This window comes from Saccopteryx leptura, chromosome 2 (assembly GCF_036850995.1).
Source record: "Saccopteryx leptura isolate mSacLep1 chromosome 2, mSacLep1_pri_phased_curated, whole genome shotgun sequence".
Taxonomy (NCBI): domain Eukaryota; kingdom Metazoa; phylum Chordata; class Mammalia; order Chiroptera; family Emballonuridae; genus Saccopteryx; species Saccopteryx leptura.
In genome coordinates, this window is record NC_089504.1 from 31,416,827 (window position 1) to 31,444,484 (window position 27,658).

A 27,658-nucleotide genomic window follows, 5' to 3' on the forward strand; every position below is an offset into this window, starting at 1 on the left:
AAATGTTGATGTGGTCCCGAGCGCCTCACTAACAGGGGACCCACTGATAGCATGACCTAAGCTTATTTCCTTGGTATAATCTACAGTGGCCCAAAAGCTGCTGAGAAGCTCCGCGCCCTGGCACCACGGAGTAGAACGGAGACGGCTTCGCTTGAGAGACACTCATGAAGAGCCACGACATCAACAGATGTCTGACAACCGCTGCCCTGAGCGCCCTCATTTAGTACTTCCACAAACGTGCTCAATAGCATGTAGTGACGTGGCAGGTGCTGGAGACACGGTGGTGACGTGGTCTGTAACCTCAGAGGCCCTCTCAGTGTCCTTTTCACAACCTATAAACGCACAACGCTGTGAGAGATTACATTTATTGATCGCTTTATTTTACAAATTGATCTCATTAAAACCTCAGGACACATGGGCTCTAGACCTCATCTAGAGTAGATACACTAGACCTCCAGCGTACCGATGAAAACACTATGGGCCAGAGAATTACGTGAGGCGCCCAAAGTCACACAGCTGTAACAGTAGTAGCAGTCTTCTTAGGCAGTGGTTTCCGGAACCCCCACACTGCATTGTCAGGATTCTGGTCATCACTTAAACCTCTTCTTCCTCTAACCCCCCCATCGTCTTTCAGTCATATCGCTTCCGGCCCACGCCTCACCCTGACCCCTGCTCCGCAGAGGGAAGCTGATATGCTAACTGCACCTGCACTTGTCCACTGAACCCAATACTATCCCCCAAGTGTCACAGAAATGGTTTCAGGTATCGTTTTTTTGCTTTCTAGCCCAAGAACTGGTATGAACAGTTACAAAGACAGCTGCAAATCACTCAGCCATCCTGCAGTCTCGAGCATCTTGCCATCTCTGACCACTCGGGCAGTTTTGGCAGCTGGCGAACTTGCCATTGGGAATCTGCTAGCTCAGTGGTCGGCAAACTCATTAGTCAACAGAGCCGAATATCAACAGTGCAACGATTGAAATTTCTTTTGAGAGCCAAATATTTCTTTTGAGAGCCAAACTTAAACTATATAGGTGGGTACATTCCTTATTGAGGTAGCGCCTGCACGTGGTATTTTGTGGAAGAGCCGCATTCAAGGGGCCAAAGAGCCGCATGTGCCTCGCGAGCCGCAGTTTGCCGACCAGGGTAACGGGATGCAGTCTTCACATACATTATTTTGAAACACACCCAAGTCAAATCTCATAAAAATATAAATGGTAATATGACCTACTTATTCAATTACCAACTTCCCCAAGGATATTTTGTGTCAGTCATTCATTCATTTTGGGGTTGACTTTGAGCCAGGCGCTGGGCTATCTCCTGGGGAAAGATAAAGAAGCAGATTCCAATCCCATGGAATTCAGTCCAATGGGGACACAAACCAGCAAAACAGGGTGGCGTGTGCTCTGAGACACGCCACCTAACTTGTTTGTCCCAGTTGGATACTCTGAGAAGAAAACACTTCCATGTGTGCATGTGTGCATACAAATGCCAGAGGGTAACAGGCATCCCAGGTAAGAGAAACATATACAAAGTTCCTGAGTTGGGAAACTATGGCAACCAGGCCACTTAGGAACATCAGATATATAGTTCAATGTGACAGAAACATAAATCACAAGGTAGGTGGTAAGTGACAAGGACTAGAAAGAGAAAAGCAAGACCACTGTGCTAACCCGGATTTTGTCCCAAAGACTGTAGGAACCAGGAAAGGATTTTAATCTGAAGAGGGACTTTTTCAAAAGATAATCCTCACCACTGCAGGGAACTGCCTATGGTTCACATGCATTCAGCTTGCTTGCAGGGCAGTGAGCCAATGAGGTTAGCCTTCTGCTGCTTTGGAATGACCCAGCCATGACATGGTGAACTTGGAGACAGCCAGACATAGACAAACACACGTGGCCTAGACTCCTAAGAGGATGTCAGTCTCAGTCTCATTTTTTCCTAGAAATGAAGAAAAATTGACCTCCTCAATGTCTTCATTCACAATAAAAGAGAATATTAAGCACAGTGCCTAGCACCTATCTGTGTTACTATCCAAACACAAAGCACCTGCTGCCCAAGTAGTCTATTTGCCCCCAAACTAACAAAGTTATTCTCAAGACTGCCCTATAAGCACAGAGCAGCAACGGAGTGTCCTGCTGCTGACTGCAAATGCACTGCTCCCAGCAGCAGGCCTGAGCCCACTGGGGCCTGTGTATGTGTGCACGGGGTGAGGGGCACGAGGGACCCAGGACCTCTTTGCCAACACTGTAAGATCTCCCAGTGAAACATGTTTCTTAACCCATACCACGTGACTGAAAATCATCACAAGTCTCGCTGATTGTAAGTGGTAACCACAAATGGACATGGAATTTGCCCTTATCCATCTCCTAAATCAGGTGGTGATCCAGAGGGGGCCCATTTTATGCAACTCCATGCCAGAGATATAGAAGACTTCTGGTTGGCGGGTCACAATAAAACTTAAAATTCAATAACTTGCAATTAAAGTGCCAGACAGCCTTCTACTCCATGGAAAACAAATCACAATCTCTCAGCCCCACACTGAACTATAGAAGAGAACAGTCACATAATCCACCATCTTTAGGCATATCTCTGCCCAGAACAGATTCAATAAAACAACAGGGAGAATAGTGTTCCCATTAATCAAAGAAATAAATAACTTAATCACAGTTAGCCTCTTAATCTAAGTTGATTATTTCTGTTCAAGAGAATTCAGTTCTAGAACAGCAGGTGTAAATCAACTAATAATGACAAATACAAAAGTTTCAAAGAAAACCACAAACATGAAAGCAATCTGAATCCTGCTTTAATTGAAACCTATGGAATATCAAGTCCCACAGAAAGATTACAGAGAATCTTCTGGCAAACAGGGATCACAACAACCTCCGTGGAGAAGCCAGTGGGAGAAATTCATGGCTCTCCAAGGCCTCCCTGTATCGGCTTTCCAGAGTACCCAGGTCCCTGTGCTGTCTCAGTCCTGTTCCCCATCCTCTCAAATCTTGATTTCATTTTAAGATGAAAGGAGCTACACTATCTGAAACAAACAGGCCTTGAGATATTTAAAGACTTTAATGAGTAGAACATTGAAAACTTAAATAACTTCATCAAGAAAGCCAGCTGAACTCACCAAGTTACTTCACTAGTGAATAAAAAAATGACCGAGTCATCCTGGACATAATTTCATTAAGGCTTCCAACCATCCAGGAAAGAGTAGCACAATTGTAACATTTTGTAATTCACGTTCACCAAGTTTACTACCCAAATCAGGAAATGTTTGTGCCCACAGACAGCTTAATTCTGAAAGATCACACACACTCCCTCCCCAAATAGCCCGTGTCTCCTCTGGGCTCTAGTCCCTTCTCCCTGCCAGAAGTATCAGCGCCGCTTCTTCAGGAGGAATGGACGATCCAAGATGACACATGAGCCTGAAGAAGAAAATGTTGACAAGTCTAAAAGCAGGAAATAAACAAGGCTGGCAGGGAGACACACGAGAGTTGTTTCTAAGTCATTTTATAACCCAAGACTTGCATTTCCCAGTCCTTTCCCCTGAAGTCATCTGGCTATTAGAGAGAACCCAGAGGCAAAGTCTGTGAAGGCCAGGGAGTTGACCAAGTGCCCTGCAGGTGACAGTCAAGGAGAGAAGAGGTAGAGGTTGGATGGCCAGGGAGTGCCTGTCTAGCCAGTCCCCTCTCCTTCTGGCTTGGATCAACCGATATAGATGCGATGGAAATCGTTGGCACCAAAAGCAGCGTTGCACTTGGGACATTTGCGCTGGCGGGTGTCATAGCGTGTCTTAACACACTCAAAGCAGAACACATGAAAACACTTGGTCAGCACAGCGTCCTTTTTACGCATGTTGCAACACGGACAGGTCAGGCGTGCCTAAAAAAGAAAGAAATCAGAGTCTGAGCAACCCTAAAGATTTAGGCTCCAAATGGCTCTCACACATAACAAACAAGAAAATCCACTAAGCGCTAAAACAAAAGTACTATCTCCCACCCTCACCCCCCACCCACCAAATAAAGCAGTCTCTGTTCCCTTCATGTAGAGAAGTTCAATATTTACTCCCCACTTCAGGACTCGATTGACCAAAAACAAAACCCACAAAGCGATCACTGTAGCAGTTTTTCTCACCTTGTAATCCTTAATCTCCTCCATCAGAATCTCATCGCATTTGGGGACATTGTCCGGTTTCTTTGTGGTCTCCAGCTTCCTTCGAAGTCTCGAGATGTCCTCCTGCAGCAGCAGAGCACACCCATTACACACAGTCCCCCGGACGCGCCGTCTGGGGGAAGAGTAACTGCTCTGACTTCAACACTGTGCTGTGGGAAGGAAGTCCTTTCACGTCCAATCTTCTTAGGAATGTAAAGATTAGCAAAAGGCAAGATATTTTCTTTTGTTTAAGAATAGGCAACTGTGATCAATCATATTGCCAAACTACAGTTGCATCTAACTACTGTCAATTCAAGATGGTGAAAATACAATCATAAGAATTTGGAGGAACTGAATTAAAAAAAGAAAAACTTGATGAGACTCTTTAAGGCAATTAATTTTTTAACTAATTTGAGAGAGAGAGGAAGCGAGGGGAGAGAGGAAAATTGATCTGTTCCTGTATGTGCCCCGAACACAGATCCTCTGCGCTTTGGAAGGAAGCTCTTCCAACTGGCCATCCAGCCAGGGCAAGGCAATTAATTAGTTTTATGCTGAAGGTAGACCGGATTAAAATAATTAACAGATTTATGCACAAGGACAGAAAAGCACCATGAGAAACAGTTGACAAAATAGGAAAATTGTAGGAGAACTTTAAAGTATTCCATGCCCACCAGGTGCCAGGCACTGTGACAGGCTCTGGGGATACAGCAGTAAAGAAAACAGACTCAGTCTCGTCATTTGAGAAACTTCAGTCAAATAGCAAATAACATACTTAAACCAGGGGTAGTCAACCTTTTTATACCTACCGCCCACTTTTGTATCTCTGTTAGTAAAATTTTCTAACCACCCACCGGTTCCACAGTAATGGTGATTTATAAAGTAGGGAAGTAACTTTACTTTATAAAATTTATAAAGCAGAGTTACAGTAAGTTAAAGCATATAATAATAATCACTTACTAAGTACTTTATGTCAGATTTTCGCTAAGTTTGGCAGAATAAATCTTTATAAAACAACTTACTATAGTTAAATCTATCTTTTTATTTATACTTTGATTGCTCTGCTACTGCCCACCATGAAAGCTGGAACACCCACTAGTGGGCAGTAGGGACCAGGGTGACTATCACTACTTTAGACCAACAACTTTGGCCTTAGATGGGCCATTTCAGAACTCAGAAAACACCTAATAAGCAAAATGTAAAGAAAGAAATAACTGCTCTTACCTGGGCTCGTTTGAAATTAAACATGTCCTTTTCTTTGGTGACACTGTTCTCTACGATCTCATCCTGAAAATCATGTAACTTCTTCTGCGCCAACTCCAGCTGTGCTTTGAGGTCATCTGCCAGCTGGGCGGCCTCCAAGGCCTAGGTGGGATGTACGAAGAATGTCATCTATCACCTCTTATTATTTCCAGGGAGGCAAAAGGTTAGCCCAAGTCCCAGGAATAAGGGGAGCCTCTAATCCCATCAGTGTCACCCTTATTTGTTCCTCCAAGACTGACCGTCACTTGGATTACAGAATAATCAATCATACCTTGCGTTTATTCATCTCTAAGGCTTGGGTCCTAAGCCCCAGCTCCTTCTCCCCGGTGCCAATGTTGCTTTGTAACAGATGCTCCTTCTCTTCCAATTTCCTTACTACTTGTAACTGGGCATCAACCTTTGAAGAAGAAAATCGGATTTTAACACAAACAGGAAGAAGAAGAAAAAAAGTTGACCAGGCTCTGTTAATTCACAGGACCCTAAAACTGAATCCACGAGAAATTTCAAACTATTACTGATTTACCCATGAACCTGCAAAGCACCTGTAAGATTAGGATAATTAAAAGCTTCACTTTTTTTTTTTCTTTGTATTTTTCCAAAGTTAGAAGCTGGGAGGCAGTCAGACAGACTCCCGCATGCACCTGACCAGGATCCACCTGGCAAGCCCACTAGGGGGCGATGCTCTGCCCATCTGGGGCGTTGCTCCACTGCAGCCAGAGCCGTTCTAGCGCCTGAGGCGGAGGTCATGGAGCTGTCTGTGCTCAGTGCCTGGGCCAACTTTGCTGCAGTGGAGACATGGCTGCTAGAGGGGAAGAGAGAGATAGAGAGGAAGGAGAGGGGGAAGGGTGGAGAAGCAGATGAGTGCTTAACCTGTGTGCCCTAACTGGGAATCAAACCTGGGACTTCCACACACCGGGCTGATACTCTAACTCTGAGACAATGGCCAGGGCCAAAAGCTTCACTTTTAATACAAAAAAAAAAAAAAAATGCGCTAATAAATCAAAGAGTCTGGGAAACCAGACAAAAGATTCTTCTCCAAACTGCCAAGCACAGAGGAAATTATGTTTATTTATCTTCTCTGGCCACCCTAATCCTCCAAAGCTGGCCATCCATACGAGCACATGTAAATTACAGCTCAAACTAAAGTCCACATGTGTCTCTTTCAGGATGGCTACAGGTTCAAAAAGTAGTCTTTTTCTTCAAATTCACGCAAAAACAGAATCAAACAATATTCAGGGGTATAATCAGGCAACTACTCTAACAGTTTCTCATGCAATCTTTCAGCACTATTTTAAATAAAAAGCACAGGTACACAAAGACATGCATTAACATAAAAGGGAGAGTAAAACAAATCGCTCCTCTCCTGCCCGGATCTTCCTCAAGGCATCCTCATCCGCCCTTTTCTTGTTCTCTTTGTTCTCCTTATTTTAGACATTTTTCCCTATTGGCAGGTCCATATTTGTTTTAACAGCTATATTGTACTCCTTTGTAGGGATGTATAATTTCTTTACCAAGTAACCTAATGAGGGATACTTAGTTTTCTGTTTTTCCTATTATAAAAAATGCCACAATTGTCATTTTTTAATGCATACTGTAGAAATTATCCTACTTCAACAGAATTCTGGAAAGCTCTATTCATTGTAATTACCTGAGTCTTCAGAGTCAAAACCTGGTCAGCCAGCTCTTCTTTCTCTTCTTTAAGTAACTTATGGATCTGATTGGACTTGATTCGTTCTGACATGAGCTTGAAATTTGCATCATCCTTCTCCCGCAGCTGCTGCATCAAACGGATGTTTTGCTCCTGCATGTCTTCAAAGGCCTGCCCTGTGACATCCATCTCGGAGAGGAGAGCTTCTTCCTCCTAAAATTAGGAGGAAAACCCCCATTTTAATAGAATCTTCTAACTAAAAAAAAAAAAATGGGCACAGGAGACTAAACTTTCCACTGTTCATTCAGAAATAGCCTAGTGACAAAGAGACACTTGGAGCCCTAGCCGGTTGGCTCAGTGGTAGAGCGTTGGCCCAGCATATAGAAGTCCCGGGTTCGATTCCCAACCAGGGCACATAGGAGAAGCGCCCATCTGCTTCTCCACCCCTCCCCCTCTCCTTCCTCTCTATTTCTCTCTTCCCCTCCCGCAGCCAAGGCTCCATTGGAGGAAGGTTGACCCAGGTGCTGAGGACAGCTTCATGCCCTCCGCCTCAGGTGCTAGAATGGCTCTGGCTGCAGTGGAGCAACGCCCCTGATGGGCAGAGCATCACCCCCTGGTGGGCATGCCGGGTGGATCCTGGTCCAGCACATGTGGGAGTCTGTCTGACTGCCTCCCTGCCTCTAACTTTGGAAAAATACACACACACACACACACAAAGAGAAACTTGGTTTCAAGAAGCTCAGTTCTGCCACTATGTTAGCCCTAGGAACACAGAAGAAGCCTTATTACCTGGCAATGATAATCAGTCTGACACCATAAGTTGATCTCTTCTTTTTTTTTGTTTTTTTTTGGGGGTTTTTGGGGGGGGTTTTGGTATTTTTCTGAAGCTGGACACGGGGAGAGACAGACAGACTCCTGCATGCGCCTGACCGGGATCCACCCGGCACGCCCACCAGGGGGCGACGCTCTGCCCACCAGGGGGCGGTGCTCTGCCCCTCCGGGGCTTCGCTCTGCCATGACCAGAGCCACTCTAGCGCCTGGGGCAGAGGCCAAGGAGCCATCCCCAGCGCCCGGGCCATCTTTGCTCCAATGGAGCCTCGGCTGCGGGAGGGGAAGAGAGAGACAGAGAGAAAGGAGAGGGGGAGGAGTGGAGAAGCAGGTGGGCGCTTCTCCTGTGTGCCCTGGCCGGGAATCGAACCCAGGACTTCTGCACGCCAGGCCGATGTTCTACCACTGAGCCAACCGGCCAGGGCCTAATCTCTTCTTGAAGTCAATTAAAACAAACAAAAGTATTATACATACCAGAATCTAGCAAACCAATCAAGCAGCAGTTGGTTAAGAGAACTTCTAACATAAAGCCTCCCACTGTCTCATATTTTCCCATAATTATCATATGGAATTTAATTTATGAATTGTCCAACAGTATTACATAACAAATTGATGGGTAAAGAACAGCATCTAAAATCATTTTCTTACATTTGTGTTATTATAAATGAGCATCTTTTCAAATGTTTAAGAACCAACTGAATTTTTTTTTTCTGTGAACTATTCATATGTTTTGCCTATTTTTCTATTGGGTTGGTGGGTTTTCTTCCCTATCATTTTTGGGGAGTTTTCAAAATATACTGAAAGATAAACCCTTTTGTGATTAAGAATTAGAAATTTTATTTCCTGTTTGTCATTTATCTTTTGGCTTTGCAAAGAGTAGTTTTTGCCACGGAGAAGTTTTGTGTGTTTTTTCTTCATGAGCCAAAATTACCAATCTTTCTTTCATGTTTATAGACCTTTACTATAAGTTAGAAAGGTTTTCTCCACTCCAAATTTTAAGGGAAAATTAACATTTTTAAGATGCTAAGTCATCCTATATAAGAAGAACATAGTGTATCTTTCTACTTGTACTAGAACCTATAATAGTACAATTTCCTGATACTAAATAAAAAAAGGGAAAAAGGAAAAAAGAGAAAAAGAGTGCAAGGGAGAGAGAAGTGGCAATCAACAGATTTAATAACAGTCAAACCCACTTTTTAGAAAAAGCACGTACGGGGAGTCCTCTGGTTACAACAGTCTTAACATACGATGTTTCGAGTTTACAATGCTCACTCCCATTAAAACTTAAAAAAATTGAGACATGCTTGTTTCAGCTTACACCGTTAGTGTTGTACTTATTCACATGGGCAAACTAGTTTGGTTGCGTGTTTCGAAAAATAGGCTGTACAGTTAGTGCTCAACTTACGACCACGATTGGTTCTGACAGACCGGTCGTAACACAATTTGGTTGTAAGTTGAGTAGGCTATATGTACAGTACTGTGAAATGATGTTATAAAAATCTTTAAGTCATATTTTATCATAATTTTCTTTCATTATTATTATATATAATAATTTTCTTTGTTCATTTTTTGCCATTTGTATCATCTCTACACCATGTTCTTATTTTTACATACGTCAGGTTTAAGTAAAATACTGCATTACCAGTACAACTGGTTTAATATTTGCAAAGACAATTTCCTCTTGGTAGATATCTTGGGAGGGGTTTGATGAAAAATATCCAAGACACAAAACACAAATTGCTGTACCGAGTCTGGGATAACAGTTGAAATGGTGCACGCGGAGATGGTAGTGCTGCCGGAAGCTGGTCCGCACTGTCATACGCCCAGCTGGGCAATGCTTGCACACTACCAGATGCGGAGCAGTCATGGCTAACGATTGTGGTGGTAAAGTCAAATGGTCGTAAGTTGCATAGGTCGTAAGTCGATCAATATTTGTAATATGGCATATGAGCAAGGGAGTTAGTCCCCCACTATGCTTATCTATGCCATTTTGGACTATTAAAAGTGCAAGTTTTCAGTTTGTTGGGATAGGGTGTGTTTTGACTTACACCAAAATTCGGGCTACATCACTGTCATAGAAATGGGACTGTGTAACCCGAGGACCCCCTGTATATACATTCTAATAAAGTTCCTTAGGTACTTAATGATCAAGTTCACCATTAAAACTACTTTATTTGTCATTTTGCTATTTCTTAGAAACAGTAAAAGTGTTCCTCATGGTGAACATATATAGTTTTCCAACCATTTTTGTTATCTTTATTACTGAATGTTAATAAATTCTCCGGGACTTAAAAATAAAGAAATAATGATCATTATCAAAAGCGAGAAAGTCTCTATAGTTCTATGACCCACAAGCAACCACAGTTAATATAAATATATTAGGCATTTATTTATAATCTGTTTGGGGCACATTTTTTTGTTTGTTTCATATACTTGTAGGCATAAGGTGTATAAAATTTTACATCTTTCTAATTTTATATTTATTATATCCCCTGATTTCACATCAGCAGAAAAAGAATAGATCCCTCAATAAAAAATATCTGAACATTTAAAACTAAAAGTAAACTGCATGTCTCAATACACAAAACAAAATAACTGAAGGATGAAAGACTTCAATGTAAAACAAACGTACAAAAATATAGACAAAAAAATATTTTTTAATACTGTATTTTAAAAAAAGACTGGAATGAAAGAGCAGATTTCACTGTCAATAGCTTACCTGTCAGGTAACACTGACCTCCAAAGCTAACTACATAAACGAAGTGCACCCACCTGCTTGGCCATGGCCAGCTTCTTCTGCAGGTATTCTATCTGCTCCTCGACTGCCCGGATCTTCCTCAAGGCATCCTCATCCGCCATTTTCTTATTCTCTTTTTTCTCCTTATCCTCCAGATCCTTGAGTCTTTGCCTGAGATCTTCCAACTGCAGGAGGAAAGGAATCACACAAAAACAAAGAAAAGGCAATGATAAATTTCAAAACTCAGTATTATGCACAGATAGAGGGCCTATAACATCAAAAGAGCCTTTACAGAACTATGGAAGGAGAGAAATGATACGCTCGTACACCGCATCACATCACTCCACTCCAACGTTACACGATTCTATACGCAATATTTCTGAGCAGTGCACATGTAAGTTTCTTTAGAATAGTAGTTCCCACCCTTTATTTTTCTAGGCTCCAAAATTTTAGGAGAATAAGACATTCTTCTCAAAAGTAATCAGAAGAGAGAATCATTATAACAACTATTTATAGGGGATAAGGAAATGCTAAAAAGTTTGAAAAGACTACTATTCCTCTTCCCAGTAATTCTGATATGCCTTACCCACCACCTAGTGGAACATCTGGAGATCCCTATTCTAGGTAAGTCTTTAAAAGGGAAGGAAACATTGCTAAGTTTTAAACACTAGCTTTAAAGATAAAGAAATAAGCTACTGTATATCTTTCAGAAGTGGGAAGAAACATCGCACACATGAAGATTGTAATCCAAATGACAGTAAGGGCAGACCAGATCACCTCTGCCTTAGATTTCTTCTCGGCTGCCATCAACTGAACTTTGTCCCTCTGTTCCTTGGGGGCAGAGCGGTACATATCCAGCAAGAGCTTCATCTCCTTCTGGCTCTCCTGGGCCTTCCTGTGCGGGGGCGGTGGAGGAAGGGGAACGACGTAATAGAAACAAGGGGCATCAGAGTGAGCGGATCCCGAACTGAGCAAACTATTTTACAACAGTTCCACATTACACTTTGTATGACACATCTGAAAGTCAAAACCTGCACAGACTATCAAGAGATTTCTGGATATACTCAGTAAGTCAGTATAAAGGGATCATTTCTCCCTTCAGACCAAGTTTTCTAACACCAAGCTATCATACAAATAATTAGGGCCCTTAGTAAACAGCCAAATTTCTGGGCCTTCACTCTTAGAAACTGATATTCAATAGGACTGGGCTGAGTCTAGGATTGTCTTTTAAAAAGTCACCCAGATGATTTTGATACCACACTTGGAAAAAAAAACTGTCTAAGAGACCAAAAGGGAGAAAAAAAAATGGAGGAAATGAAAAGTTTAAGATATCCTGCTATTCCTAGATTTGATAGTTAATTGATTAACCACCAGCCAAAGCTGAAAACCTCAACTCATACTAAATTATCAAACCTCCTAACTATACTTTTATATTCAAATGTTCTGAGCACAGTGGTCCCTCAAATCCAAAATCCAAACATCAATAAAGGTTCAACCATGACCAATGGGAGCAAGAAGTAACCAGTTCTACCAGAGCAGTTATTAGTTCAACAGGAAGAGAAGGGGCAATGTGTGACATTATGACAGTGTTTCATTGACCTAAGGGTCTGTCTTACTGTTTGAATGCCTCTAGGAATAAACCTAAGAAATCTCTTGAAATGAACTGGTATGTACACAAACTAGTTAACGGCCAAACATACCACTACTTTTCAAATCACAGTCATACATACTCTAGCTAATATAATTTAAATTACAATTAATGTCAGCAATCTGTCAGTGGTTAATTTCAGTAATTCTCATGAGTGTTACTTCAATCATGACACCCCTTCCCTAACATGGATTCATGAAACATAAGGCCACAACCACAGGGTTTGCTGAGACCTGACCACTGAACTGGACTACACAGGAGCCATGCAGGACATTTTGGTTGGACACTCAATCAAGAATTGACAACACATTACCTACAGATTTAGTTACACTCAACATGACACAATTATCAGATAAGCCATGCCATCAACCTAATATTTCATGCATGATGTCTAAACCTCATCAAAAAGTGACTCTAAAAATTGCTTACTTGAGTTCAATCTTCAGTTGTTTGATAATTTCTGCTTCCTTTTTCCTTCCATCATCATGTTTCCCTTTCTCTTTATCCTTAGCAGAGTCTCTCTCTTTTTCTGACTCTTTTAGTTTCTGCTTCTCTCGTTCTCTCTCCTTCTCCTTCTCCCGCTCTCTTTCTCGCTCCCTCTCTTTCTCCCTCCTTTCTCGTTCTCGCTCTTCCTCATCCCGTTTGGATTTCATTTCGTTGACTTCTTCCTGAGACGCCTTCGATGCGGAGGGCTGGGCGGACGAGTCCTCGGGGTCTTGCTTTACCTCCGCAGGCTCGTCCTTCGGGTCCTCAGTGCTGGACTGAGACTGCAGGAGGGCACTGCCGCTGCGCAGGCGTGTCTGGGGCACAAGGGAGGGAAGGGGCACACCACTTAGGGCAACCACTGCTCTCTCGGCTTGAAGACAGCTTTACACACAGAACAGTAAACACGACCTCTCTCCTCCTCCTGGCTACCTTGTTCAGGTCCGACTGGGCTTCTCGCAGTTTCCGCTTGTACCTGAGGACCTCCCCTTTCAGCTGGTGGTTGTGGTTCTGCAGGCTGCTGATGAGGTGGCGCATCTCCCGGTTGATGGGGCCTTAAACACAGCAACAGCGGGTTACGGAGAGCTGCGGCGGGGCAACGGCACGGGGAGAGAGGACCGAACCCGCCGGGGCCTCTAAGACATAGGGAGAACTGACGAAAGAAAGAGCCCTTCTCAGAAGAAGACAAAACTGGCCAGTTCGAGTTAAAAACAAACACTTGGGCTGGAAACCAAAAGAAATGACAGGATCTGATGTTAGGTTCTCAGGGCTGCTGAGCTCCAGGCAGTACTAACAAACCCTGGTGCTGTGTCCCGCACGTGCAGCAGCTGAACCGCAGGGAGGACAAGGCAACCAACCATACCCGCTTGTTCGTTGGCAGCAAGGGTCTGCTCAAACTCTATCCACAGGGAGGACAAGGCAACCATACCCGCTTGTTCGTTGGCAGCAAGGGTCTGCTCAAACTCTATCTGCAGGGAGGACAAGGCAACCATACCCGCTTGTTCGTTGGCAGCAAGGGTCTGCTCAAACTCTATCCGCAGCATCTCGTACTCCTTGCGGACCTGGGCCAGCGTGTCCTCCAGCTGGATCACTTCGGTCCGCAGCTTCTTATGAAGACTGACCTCGTCGCGCTACGCACACAAGAAAGAGCCAACCAAAAGTTCTTACCCAAAATGCGGAAGTACCATATTCTATTATGTTCCCTAAATTTGATCTTAAAGGATCTAAGAAGAAGAAAGAAAATACCAAGAAGAGAAATTACTCTGAAAAGTTCAAATTTAACCAATACGAAATGAGTATCAGAGAGCTACAAAACACTGAACTGAGAATCACCAGGATCCTAAAGAAATAAAGAAAACGGCCCCAGACTCTGGGAATGTTACAATTTAGTTGGAGAATTAAACAATAAGACAAAATCTAAATATGTGTAAAGTAAGGTATATTAAATTCAGTTCATTTGGCAGAAATATAGCAAAAGACCACCTGCCATAAACATCACCTTAAGGACTATAGAAGATATAGACGTGAACACAGAAATAAAAGTTCCTGCCTTTAGAAAGAAGTATTTACACAGAGATTATAAGCTCTAATGGCTGTGAGAAGTGATCCAGCTTCTCCCCTACTCCCCTCCGTGCACATAAAGCGCCAGCCACACCAACCTATTTTTATATGTTGTTCTCACTACCGAACGCCCTCCTACTTTCACCTACCAATAAACTTAGGTTTATCCTTAAGACTCGTATTTCACTCTGGCAAGTGGAATCAAGCAGGCTCCGCAGTCAGATCAGATGCATTCTCTCCTTTACCACTGCACCTGTGGGACAGGCCTCCACTGTACCACACTGCCTTCTAATGGATGCTACTCTCCCCACCAGGCTGTATGATTCCAGACAGCAGAATGCCCGCCATCTAGCACTGTACCACACTGCCTTCTAATGGATGCTACTCTCCCCACCAGGCTGTATGATTCCAGACAGCAGAATGCCCGCCATCTAGCACTGTACCACACTGCCTTCTAGTGGATGCTACTCTCCCCACCAGGCTGTATGATTCCAGACAGCAGAATGCCCGCCATCTAGCACTGTACCACACTGCCTTCTAGTGGATGCTACTCTCCCCACCAGGCTGTATGATTCCAGACAGCAGAATGCCCGCCATCTAGCAGAGTAAAGACTTACGGCCACTCTGTATTTGCTGAATGAATAAGAGATTAACTGCACGAGAGAATAAAATTAAAAACTGATAAGGCACAAAAGCTTATATACAGAAGACAAAGCTAGCTGTTACCTCAATGAGCTCCACCTGGCGCTGGTGGGTCCCCCTGGTGCCATGGAGCAGGGTCCGGGCCTCATCCAAGTGTGCTTTTAATTGTAGGCTCTCATTGTAGAGGACGGAGAACTGGGACTGCATGCAGCGGTATTCCGGAGTCTCCTTGACCACCTCCTCCACTGCACTGCGCAGCTCCACCTCGGGAGGACCCAAAGACAACCAAGTCGGGAGCAGAATCTGGCATCTGGGCCCCAGGTGCCAGACCGGAAATGAAGTCTTATACTCACTGATGTCCCGCGCAAATGAGACAAGTTTTATGAAGTTTATGTAGTAGGTCTACCCCCTCTTTTTTTTTTTTTTTTAAGATTTTATTCATTTTTAGAGGAGCAGGGAACAGGAAGCATCGACTCCCATATGTGCCTTGACCAGGCAAGCCCAGGGTTTTGAACCAGCGACCTCAGCATTCATTGCAGGTCAATGCTTTATCTACTGCACCACCACAGTCAGGCCCTACCCACTCCTTAGTTGTGGAACACCTACCCCAGATTAAATTAGACCACTCAAGAGGCAGTACCTGGTATCTGTACTCATCCAACCAAGAGCTGTTTTTAATTGATACGTGTTTTACATTAGGTGTCAACTAGATCCAAGTACACTAGAAAAGCCCTATGAAATCTGTCAGATCTAGGGACAGAGACAAATGCTATGAAATTTGTAAGGATGCTTATTTTAGAACACAGCTGAGGACCCCAGTCACTAACTTATTCTCTTTATTAACAATCACAGAAAAAAATCTTTTTGACAATGTATCAAAAAGTTACACTTTTCCTAAGCAACTGTCTGCTTTAATTACCCAAACACTTCAATTGATTTGACTCAGGTTTGTGTTTCTTTCAGTTCAAACATCTTTATTCATATGTTTACCTAGAAATAAATCAAATTACAAAAGAGGTGGCTGTGACAAAAAGAGGAATGGAGACTTTCAGAATCCACTTTCCTCCCCCAAGAACCGGGGAAGAGAAAATCCCAGCGGCAGGTGACAACCCAGAGGATCACTGAGCAGGCTCCCTTCCGTCCTGGCAGCTAGAGACTGCGAGCCAGCTGTGTGGCCCTCCTCTGCAGTGACTGCCACAACCTGCAGTGTGCCACGCTCCTTGCTGAGACCTTGGGTACAAGCCCCATTTTTTTAATCCACTTAGAATCCTCCCCTTGCTTATCCTACTCTTCATTTTTCTCAACAACCCCAAGTTACGGCACCTTCATTCAGTCTATATATCTTTGTAGGTTGCTTTAAATCACTTTCAGAACGAGAAAAGGTACAAATATATAAGTAAATAAACAGACATACCAATTTTCCCTCAGACACTAGGAGGGCTCATAAGTATGTACCTGAGCTGGTAAGCAAACATCCCACTTTACTCCCTGTCAGAGATGAGTCTCCTACCTTCAGCTTCTCATTTTGCGCAGTGACCTCGTCAAAGTCTTGCCGAAGCTTCTCCAGTTCACAATGACGGTTCTGAGCCAACTCTTTGTTCTCCTCCAGCTCGGCGTTCATTTCCTCAAACTGGAGAGAAGCGGGAAAATAGTGAAGTGAGAACAAAGAACCAGAACCTTGAAATCATTCCCGTTCCCGAGTTTCAGTCTTGACTGACCCACTCTGCCAGCAAAACTCCACTTCAGCACTTGTGAACACAACCCTAAGTACCCAGCACAACACTGACACCAGGTCAGAAAACACGTCCTGCGAGTTCCTGACATTACCTTCCGAGCGTTGATGGTGATGGTGCCGCCGTACAGACTGCTCCCTGCTCCGTATACCTTATAACCTTTCGAATTCACCTACAGGAAAGACAAAGATCCTTTAGTGAGAGCCCCCAAGATTTCAGTTTGGTAAGCTAAACACCGTCGAAGGAGTCTGTCTGTTCCCAAAAACTATTGAATACTACCCAAGTCCATCCTTTCTGAGAAGGTCCATACAATGACTCGAGTCTCCAAACTAGGACTAAAACAGCACTTGCCCGTTCTAGGACTTCTGCTAAGTGTCGGTTGAGTCGCTGTTCCCGCTTTCGAATTTTGTCAATATCCCACTGCAGGTCATCAATCATGGACTCGAGGACAGACACTCGGGATTCAGCGGTCTCCACTTTACTCTGCAACTTGGAGAACTACATCCCAAAGACAGGCATTCAGAAAAATATAGCCAAAAAAAAAAAGAAGAACAAGTTAGAAGAAAATGCCTTTCGTCAATACCTTCTTCCCAATGCCTGATACAAAAGTTAAATCACATATTCTTTTAACAGTTCTGAGTCCGTTACAATCATGAAAACATAGACATCTACAAGAACTCTCATACAAGGAAAAGACTACTTAAGATTCAATTTTTTTTTTTTTTTTTACCTCTGGAAAGCATCATTTCTCTAGATGGAACAAAACCCATCAGAAAATGTGTATTTTTTAAGAGACTATAGAGAACATTCTTGATTTTTACCAGATAAAAATTCAAATATATATTCAGAAAAGACGGCTATCTTTACCTACAACTTTCCCTTCCCACATTTCCACAAATGAACATCCAAAGAGAACAAAAGAAAAACTTCCTTTTCTTTCTTAAGCTCACCCCAGGACAATCTTGAATCAGATACTATAAAGATACAAAAATCTTTGTTGTACTGTTTGTTCAGGAGCTACGCACCAGCTAATATTATTTACTGTTTTAACTATAAAATAGTTACATGTTCATGTTAATCTATGTATACCCTTTGCGTTGTTTTTAAAATACGCACCCAAATTGTTTTGACAGTCCTCCAATCAAGAGGCAGGATCAGTTTCCTCCTCTTGAAGTTGAGTCAACTTTAGTGACCCAGTGGGAATGACACTACGTAACTTGGAGGCTGTATCTGAAAGACCATGAAGGTTCTGCATGGCGTTCATTCTCTGAAAGAAGCCAGCTGCCACATAAGAAGTCTAACTACCCTGACACTGCCATGTTGGAGAGGTGACATGCAGACATTCCAGTGGACAGCTAAGGTGAGCTCCCAGCAGACAGGTGGCAGTAACAGTCAGCCACAAGAGCCATCTTGGACATCAGCTCAAGCAAACAAAACAGTATGTCTCCCCAGCTTCAGAAAGCTAAGTGAGATTTGGTAAAGGCCTGGCAGAAGAAGGTTCTTCCATCTTGGTAGCAATTAGTTTGCCTTAAAACATGACCAGCCCTGGCCGGTTGGCTCAGCAGTAGAGTGTTGGCCCAGCATGTGGAAGTCCTGAGTTCAATTCCCGGCCAGAGCACACAGGAGAAGCGCCCATCTGCGTCTCCACCCTTCCACCTCTCCTTCCTCTCTGTCTCCCTCTTCCCCTCCCACAGCCAAAGCTCTATTGGAGCAAAGTTGGCCTGGGCGCTGAGGATGGCTCTGTGGCCTCCACCTCAGGCATTAGAATGGCTCTGGCTGCAGTGGAGCAATGCCTCAGATGGGCAGAGCATCGCCCCCTGGTGGGCATGCCGAGTGGATCCCGGTCAGGTGCATGCAGGAGTCTCCCCACTTCCAACTTCAGAAAAATACAAAAAAACAAACAACAAAAATGACCAAAAAGTTACTCTGTTTCTTTTATTTTACTGCACTCCAATTTATTTATAAGCACTGCTGTACTCTAACCCCTTTGAAGACTGATGAGACTCCACATACATTAATAAATGTCCCAGCTGATTCTCACGCAAACAGCCCAGCCCGGACCTTGGCCCTGGAGTTCAGGAAACAGGGCATAATGAAGAACAAAGGCTTTGATTTTAAAAACACTTATATCCAAATCATAGTTCCGTCACTGTCTGGCTGTGTGCTCTCAGACCAGTCACCAACCTCTTTGAATTTGTGTCCTTAGCAGCAAGATGGGACTTAGTATTCATAAAGTACCTAAGTACTAGACACTAAGTAAATGGTAACTATTAACTTATTAAAAAGCACAAGAGTTCGGTGACCAAACTAAGGTAGGTCAAATTTCAGCAGAATATCCTTTGACCTAAACTAAAATGCAATTAAGAGTATTAGACGAGTTTGTAATGCCTATCATCACTTTATCACAGTCATTTTATATAAATAAACAATACCCAAGTCTTGGCATGGTTTGGTCATGCCACCATTTATTTCCAAGGTGGGACTGAAAACCCCCATTCCTCGTGTGTAGACCATCAATAACGCAGTCGTTCTGTTGCCCTGTTTGCAGATGAATTTCTACCAACCCATTCCTCAGTAACATTGTTCATGGTCTTTCATATTTGGGGTAATACATTATTTGGGGACTTGGTGTACTGTTCTGCAAATCCCCACATGACGGTATTTCTTCCTAAAGACTAAGATCCTAAATGTCTGCTTAAACAGGCACAGTCAAGGAGGAATACTCGATGATTTCCTTCCTCTTGCCTATCCTCAGATTTTGCTTTCTCAGAGCTGTCGTCAATATGAAAACAGGCTTTCCAGAGTAAGTTGACCTTTGAGGCAGTCGGCATTCTGCCACAGGCAGCTAGAAACGACCAGCGCCTGCAGGCCAAGTACCTCCTGAGACATGGTGCGATGCTTCTCCTGAAGGAGGTCCGTCAGCTCCTGGAGCCGCAGGTTCTCGTGAGCAAGGAAGGAGTTCAGCTCCTGCACTGCTTCCTCCACGATCAGGGCATCTGAGGGAGGATGACACACCTCGGTTCAGCAGCTACAGTGTCGAATTTTAGAGCTGCATATCCCACCAAAGTAACATGAAATCTCGCTTCATTTTCCAGAAAACTTTAAGAATTAGGCTCCAGTTTTTATTATCCTCATAAGACAAATTAATTAATTATGCAGAGGTTAGATGACCTACTTAAGGAATGACCACAGAGTCAAGGTGGTCAAGGTAGAGTTACGTGGAACTCCCATCCCTTTTAATAGAGTCAAAATGCCTTAAGAAAATAAATGGGGAGTTTCTATAACTTTATTCAGATAAGGCACAATTATCCAGAAAACTGAATTTTAGAAGACAGAGGTACCTCTAATCTGTAGACTTAAAAGCAATAAAATTCTATTTTATTGGGCATCATAAACTCCTATTATTCACTAACACCAACATGAAGCATCTCTGTGTTAGAAGAGAAAAGGGGGCCAGGGAGCAGATATTTCCTTGTTCAAATGAGCACCTATAAAGTCATACAGAGTAAAGATAAGAGCACAGAGTTACTTAACATATTCTGGAATACCAGGCTACGGGTACTCCTGAAGTACAAAAACCAAAACATACAGTACTATTTACGAAGAAGGTAGGTAATCCATAGAACCAATTACACTAAGTTAGTATGTTTAAAAGTACAGTCATAAATAACTCAAATCCAAATGTTAGTAAATGAAACCGGTACTCTCAGGATATATACTGCCCTTTAGAAACACTTATTGGGGGAAAAATTTGTGCCCTCATACCAACCCTTGGCAGCATTCTTAGAAACACAATACGGAACAAGTTCGTCATGTGAGAATTTTTGTAGTTTTCCACCAGGATTGCCATCAGAATAACTTGTGGAACTTTTAAAACTACACACTTCCCTAGACTCAGCCCGTACCTGCTAAATAAGAGTCTCCACAGGTAGGGCCAAAATAAAGGGTAATGCTCTGAAAACTCAATGTGATTCAGAACCCAAGTTAGGAACTAGGGACTGAACTTTAGTCCTCTTAAAATCCCAATGTATTGAGAAAAATAGAATATAATAGAAGCTCAATAAATATTTAGTGAATTAATAAGCAAGCTGATAACTGCAATTCTTGTGAATCAAGGACCAAATAAACAAGGGGAAAATATGAACTGCCAAAATGTTATAGATGATGCTACAATTCATATTTCACACATCTTTCTCTCTTAGAAACCTCAGCTTATCCATGCAATTACCTTTAATGTTACAAATAATACCTTATCAAAGATAATAGGAACACAAAACATGAAAACTGACTCTTTGAAGCCCAAAATCAGTATCTAATCCACAAAGAAAAAATTTTTTAACTATGACTATCAACATTTAAAATATCATTATCACTAATAAATTAGTAGCCAGTACTACACTGATATCTAGAAACTGCTAATTCTTAAATAATAAAAATCTGCTACTTATAAAACTGTCTAATTAACAAAGTATCAGAATGGGGCTATAGAATCTTTCTTCAGCTTTTTATAGGGTAGTCACATGGCTCAATGAGAAGCACTCACAAAACACACAAGCCACAGTAAAGACATTACCAGTAACGCTGGATTAGGATTCCAAAAAAAATTAATTAACAATAAATAAAAATATAAAACTTAATTAAAAATTAAAATTAAAGAAAATAAAAATTTTAAATAACATTTTTAAAAAGTACAAATCAGCATGCACAGGTGCTTCGTACTCTACCCCGCTGGTCCCCGTCTCCTGGTCCCGGCCTCACCTCCACTGTTCAGCTTCCGGGATAAGAGCTCCACCTTTTCCTGCAGCTTATCATAGACAGACACAATCTGGGACACGGCTCGGCGGGAGGACTCCACACGCTCCTGCAGCTGAGACTCTATCTCTTCACTGGAACTGCTGGCCAGAGTGGCAAGGAAAGAGAAAGCTGGCTCCTGTCCTTCCCCTGGAGGACACATGGGGAAAAAAGAAGACCCCAGATTATTCAACTGGAAATATCAAAATCTATTTTCCCCCATCAAATTGAGAGCAGCCCCAAAGCAAGGCTCTTAAACACAAACAAAAAACAGCATGCAGTGGTTAAATCCACCTCAGACACTCACCTCTGTCTCGGTCATCCTTCCGTTCCTGATTGCTATCCGAGTCCGGTTCTGGTTCGGGCACAACAAGGGCTTTTCTTTCTGTGAGAAGGTCCCCCAAACCCTGCTCCAGGTCGTAGCGTTTGAGGATGATACGGATGTTTTCATCTAACTGGAGATCAAGTACAGCAATAAAAAAGCAAAAGAACACAAATTAGGAAACAGAGAGTGCTAAGGTGAATGAAAAGGCTCCCAAAAAAGTCTGAGCAAACAGCGGGCTACCTGACTCCAGTACCGGTTGACAATCAACAGTGAGGCGTCATCAGTGGCCTGTCTTCGCTCCAGTTTCTCAATGTGCTCACGGAGTTCATCTTCGATGGCCTGCCGCTGATCCAGCATTTCTGCCAGCTTGCGATTTTTGGTTTGCAGCGTTCGAATGTCTGAATCCTCCTACCCCAGGAAACCAATCTAATTAGTCTCCACAATGAAATTAGATCAGCTGTTGAACTCAACAAGGCCCTATTAGTTATTTCCTATGGATAAAGCTATTCATTTTAAAAAACTTATAACAAATAATTAGATAAGAAGTTAGAGCACAAGAAATAAAGGGTTGAAGATGGGAGGAGACAATGGTACATAGAAATACTAGAACAGGGGTTCCCAAACTATGGCCATTTATCTGGCCCCCGCCGCACTTCCGGAAGGAGCACCTCTTTCATTGGTGGTCAGTGAGAGGAGCATAGTTCCCATTGAAATACTGGTCAGTTTGTTGATTTAAATTTACTTGTTCTTTATTTTAAATATTATATTTGTTCCCATTTTGTTTTTTTACTTTAAAATAAGATATGTGCAGTGTGCATAGGGATTTGTTCATAGATTTTTTATAGTCCAGCCCTCCAACGGTCTGAGGGACAGTGAACTGGCCCCCTGTGTAAAAAGTTTGGGGACCTCTGTACTAGAACCTCCACCTTGCTCACCTCACGGTTCTATTCACGCATACATCCACAAAGCACAGCTACTGTGAGGCTCCCTGGTCCAGCTAGGTCACTCTCCACTCCGATCAACAGTCATCTACCACCTAAGCACTGCCTTTCATTCCTTCAAGACTTCGGCACTTGGGTCCTTCTCTACCCCAGTCCCTGCCTCAATATACGTGTGGACATACACACATGGGGACAAGCCACATCTGCAGCATCTAGGCTGGATTCTGAGCTCCTTAACTGCAATGACTATCCCTTCCACTGCGCTTCCGCCATGCACTTCAACAGCCACACGTGGACTTCTGTATGGAACTGTGCCACATCGGAAATCTTAAATTCCAACTTCCCATTCCCTGAATAAAACCGTATCTTTCCAGGTGCCTCATGCCCTTATCCCAATGTACCAGCCCTCACCTAGATCTCCAAATTATGACTGCTCACCTTTCTCCCTGTCAGTCCCCTCTGTCTCCACTGTCTTCCTCACCCTGACTCTACCCTATAGCACATTCCTTCAAACTCCTGCCCTTAATCCTTTTATCATCTCTACAAACAAAATTAATCCACCCAGTCTAAATTAATCCACCTATCTGACTATTTCATTCCTACAACTAGACTTATATCATCTCCACTCCATGAATACAGTTCCTGTCAAGCTGCCAGTAAATTTTCTATTGTTAATTCTAATACTCAGTCCTCCCCTTTCTCAGCATATCAGCAGGGACTGGTCAACTCCCTGAAATATGATACTTTCTTCACTTGGCCTCTGGGGCTCCATTCTCTCTGGTTCTCTTCCTAGCTCACTGGCCCCTCTTTTTTTTGTCTTTAGTTAGTCTCTTCCCATCTCCCTGACCTCAAAATGTTGCAGTCCTGCAGGGCTCTGTTCTCAGGTCACTTCTTTATCTGTGCTCATGCCTTCGTGGAGAATCTCTGGTTCCGTGGATTTAAGTATCTACAAAATGGTAATTCCCAAATGTAGTTTTAGCCCAGGTCAAAAATTACTCTCATTCATCCTCCACAGCTCCTAAAAATCTGTTCCTCTAATACTCTTTCATTCATTAAGTGGAAATGCCATACTTCCAAAATACCCAATCACCTTGCTGCCCTTGTCTCATATGCTTCATCTAATTCATCAGCATACCTTGTCAACACTACCTCCACAGTGGTCCAAGCCACCCTGATCCTTCATCAACATTACTGCAAGAGGGTCCTGTAGCAGACACTTCAGTGCCCCAAGCCATGCCCGTCGGCCTGCCAGACTTCAGCACAGCTGTGGTGGACAGCTCCGCCTACACTGTCAGTGTTCTCACTTCCAGCACACTTTGGAGTCTTAGTTCAATTGTTCCACAATCTCACTTAGCAACCTTGAATTATAGAGGAAGAGTTCGTGCCTTCAAGGGCAACCTTCAACCAATTGGGGCAGGAATCAGTGGATATATACCCCAGCTTTCCACCCTTAGAAAGGTGGAGGCCCTGGCCGGTTGGCTCAGCGGTAGAGCGTCGGCCTGGCGTGCGGGGGACCCGGGTTCAATTCCCGGCCAGGGCACATAGGAGAAGCGCCCATTTGCTTCTCCACCCCCCCCCCCCTCCTTCCTCTCTGTCTCTCTCTTCCCCTCCCGCAGCCAAGGCTCCATTGGAGCAAAAGATGGCCCGGGCGCTGGGGATGGCTCCTTGGCCTCTGCCCCAGGCGCTAGAGTGGCTTTGGTCGCAGCAGAGCGACGCCCCGGAGGGGCAGAGCATCGCCCCCTGGTGGGCAGAGCGTCGCCCCTGGTGGGCGTGCCGGTGGATCCCGGTAGGGCGCATGCGGGAGTCTGTCTGACTATCTCTCCCCGTTTCCAGCTTCAGAAAAAAAAAAAAAAAAAGAAAGAAAGAAAGAAAGGTGGAATGAGAGGGGAGAGGGAAAAGGAATGAGGGAACCAGTTTGCTAACTGAACTCCTGCTTATAACTCTCACTTCTTTCCAAACATCAGTCAGAGCATGTTACTCCCTGCCTAAGCCTTCCAATGGCTCCTCAGTATCTTACAGAGAGCAGGTGGTTACCCTGCTGAGCAGCACATAACCCACGCTATTCTAAAAGCCTGTTCCCTTGTCAGTGTCACCCTACAAACTGTGGTCCAGGAGCTGTGTTCAGTGTAAAGCAATGTCTGGGAAATAACAGATGCTTAACAACTATTCATATCTATTGAATGAGTAAATGTCCTTGGGATGCATGATGTGAGCCAGTGCTCACAAAATCACCCTCTGGCAGCAGTCTGGAGTAGCTGAGCCCCACAGAGACTCAGAAATGACACTTCATCAACAGTTTACTCTGAATGCTCATATTATTCTCTCTGATCCTCAGCCTCCATTCAAATAACTAACAGATGTGGTTTTGCAAGCTATACAAATGTAACACTTTAGAACACCATATCCCCATGGCTGAGTTCCCAAATACAGACTCAACTCTGATCTAAATCAAAACCTATTATAATGAGCTTCCCATGTCTAACAGACACTTAACTTTTGGTGTCTAATGAAAATGTCAACTTCACAAGAACAAGAACACTATCTATTTTATTTACCATTATATTCATAATACCTAGCCCAGTAAATAACCATTAACACTTTAAGTCATATTTTAATCCTTACTAAGGACTTTCATTTTATCCCTTCAACAGCCCAATGAAATAAGTACTTATAAGTACATTTTGCAAACAAAGAAAAAAGAGGCACAGGGAGTCTTAACACAAGGCCATGAAGCTAGAGGTGACAGAACTGAGAGTCAACGCCAGGCAGTCGGGCCACGGGCTCTGCCTCTTCACCGCTCTTTCCATGATTTTGCTAATTACCCCTTAGTACCCTGCACCTAATTTTTCAGTGAATGAAAAGTGAACGCAGTTTCCCACCGCTAAATACCGATTAATCAATGTGTATCAGGCACCAGATTCTCCAAAGAATATAAGCACATCTTTGAAAATAAAGATCAAATATCAATATCTCTTCTTCAGAACAGACCACTGCATCATGTCACCTACTTGAAGCCATTAGATTTCCCTCTTCTTTTATCGGTCCCCCTTATTCCAGAAGGCTTTCAAAAATACATTCAGGTTGCAATGACAAAAGAAAAGCACACTCTCCTAGCACAATTTCCACATACCGTTGAGGAGACACCTCCGAGTTTAATTGTTTCCACTGTGGTCCCTGAATCTTCAACAGCTGTCTTCTTCTCCGGAGGCACAGAAGTGCCAGGCTCTCCAGCCACTCTTTTATTCCCAATTCCTGACATCTTGGCACAGGATGATAGCTGTTCTCCTGGAGGGAAAAAACGACAGAAACTTAAGTAAGATATGCAAGGAGAGCAACAATACAAACCGGCCATTCTTCAGGCCAGTCTTTTAACCTGGACCCATTAATTTCACACCAAGCCACGCAATCCCGAAATTCCTCTTGGAAAGAAAGAAGTAAATGGTGGAGGAAGAGTCAGGACTGAATTTACACCGTTACAAATTTCAATATAGGACGCTGGTAAGAAATAAGATAATGGGTAAAGGATGAAAAGACCAAGAAAAAGTATTCAAAATCTCACTTTCGGCATGTCCAAACTCAGAAAAATACCATTTGATTAGGGACAGAAGTTAATTCTACTGTGCTGGGAGAATCAAAGAGGTGAAAAGAGATCTGGGAGATGTCTGCTGAATCATCAACATTAGACAAGTCATTCATTATCTGTCAGCCTGTTATTTCCTAAACCACAAATAACAACAGTAGCACACGCTTTTTATGCCCCTTACATACGGAATAAATAAGCCAGAAATGCTACCTCTCCTTTTTATATCTGTAGTCTCTTTCATGTTTCCAAATGTCCTCCCCATGACTTTCGGAAGCCCTAGAGAAGCTAGACCTGGACGGGAATTCCACTTCTACTTTTCAGGGAGACATACTGCCTTGAAAGAGTGAGTTCCTCTTGAGCTTCATTGTCTTCATATGTACAAAGAAGGCGAACAAATGTTCTGTATGCCCCACCTGTCTCCCAGGGTTCCTGAGCTCAAGGGAAGCGGAGTGGATGCCAAAGCACTTTGCTACTTTAGAGAGCGGCCCTGCCATTACCGACTCTACACACTACCTCCGATCAAGCTGCAGGAGGAGGGGTACCGATGGCAGCAACCGGAGCTGGCCCTCGCCTGGAGACAGAGAAGACAGTGAGCAGGACAAGGGCCTCACCCTCACTCGCGAGCGGCCAGGCACCCCAGGCTCCGGCAGGGACAAACGCAGGCCGGGGAGAAGGAGGCCCAGCCCCGGGGAGGATGGAGACTCCTAAGGGCCCGCCCAACCCCCATCGCACCCTTCGCCGAGATCTAACCTGTCTTCTTCCAACTCGTGTCTCCCCCAAGAGGAGAACTCGGGATACTTATTCACCGATGTCAGTGCACACCTCCCATCTCTTACCCCTGACCCGCAGGCAAAGTCCTATCGGAACTTCCGGGAGGCGGGGCCAGGGAGAGGAAATAGGAAAGAAAAGAGGGCGTTGCTTCAACCAGCGGGAGGAAGTGATGAACAGTGAGGGCGCCGAGCGCCCGGAAGTAAGCGCGTCTCTCTAGCAACGCGTGAGCGTGGGGTTCCCGGTGAGAGCACAAGGTCTACCCCTACCTTGGTGGTGTTGGAGGGAGCGCTCCTGACTTTTCGGCTTGCTGGTTTTTTACTGCGACCTGGTTTTTCAGCTTACATAAAGAGCCTTATTCTATTGTCTGTTATTGGTCCTACCGAGACTCGTTCAAATTGCCGATTGGCTGATGGTCTCGTCAATCTCCGAGCGGGAAAAAAGCCTTAGACACCTCGAGAAAACGTTTTGAAATGAAGGGTTTTGGAGAAAATCCAAGAGATTTGACGCGCTTCGGGCTTGTAGGGTTTTTTTTACAAGGTACTGTGTACACCCTGCCTAC

At 43.7% G+C, this 27,658-nt stretch overlaps 1 protein-coding gene across 1 annotated transcript; it reads right to left on the reverse strand.

Moving 5' to 3' along the window:
* Positions 1–989: 989 nt before the first annotated feature.
* On the reverse strand, positions 990–27,211 carry RNF20 (ring finger protein 20). The gene is made up of 20 exons (XM_066367527.1): positions 27,079–27,211; positions 25,876–26,030; positions 22,045–22,212; positions 21,787–21,934; positions 21,447–21,629; positions 19,566–19,684; positions 17,040–17,186; positions 16,783–16,860; positions 16,466–16,585; positions 15,040–15,219; positions 13,748–13,883; positions 13,186–13,307; positions 12,700–13,070; positions 11,400–11,517; positions 10,658–10,807; positions 7,058–7,270; positions 5,681–5,806; positions 5,371–5,511; positions 4,132–4,233; positions 990–3,879 (listed from the first exon to the last, which is right to left on the reverse strand). Exons 2-20 carry the CDS (start codon positions 26,002–26,004, stop codon positions 3,703–3,705), a joined length of 2,928 nt encoding a protein of 975 aa, XP_066223624.1. The 5' UTR covers positions 26,005–26,030; positions 27,079–27,211; the 3' UTR covers positions 990–3,702.
* Between the last annotated feature and the right edge of the window lie 447 nt (positions 27,212–27,658).

Bases quoted from the DNA above. Each gene is read 5' to 3' on its own strand.
- RNF20 (XM_066367527.1), bottom strand. From the start codon at position 26,004: ATGTCAGGAATTGGGAATAAAAGAGTGGCTGGAGAGCCTGGCACTTCT. The intron at 13,884-15,039 runs GTAACAGCTAGC...TTGTGTGCGTAG, and splicing joins GCCAGGTGGAGCTCATTGAG to CGCGACGAGGTCAGTCTTCA. The intron at 7,271-10,657 runs GTGGGTGCACTT...TCCTAATTTTAG, and splicing joins AGCTGGCCATGGCCAAGCAG to GAGGAAGAAGCTCTCCTCTC.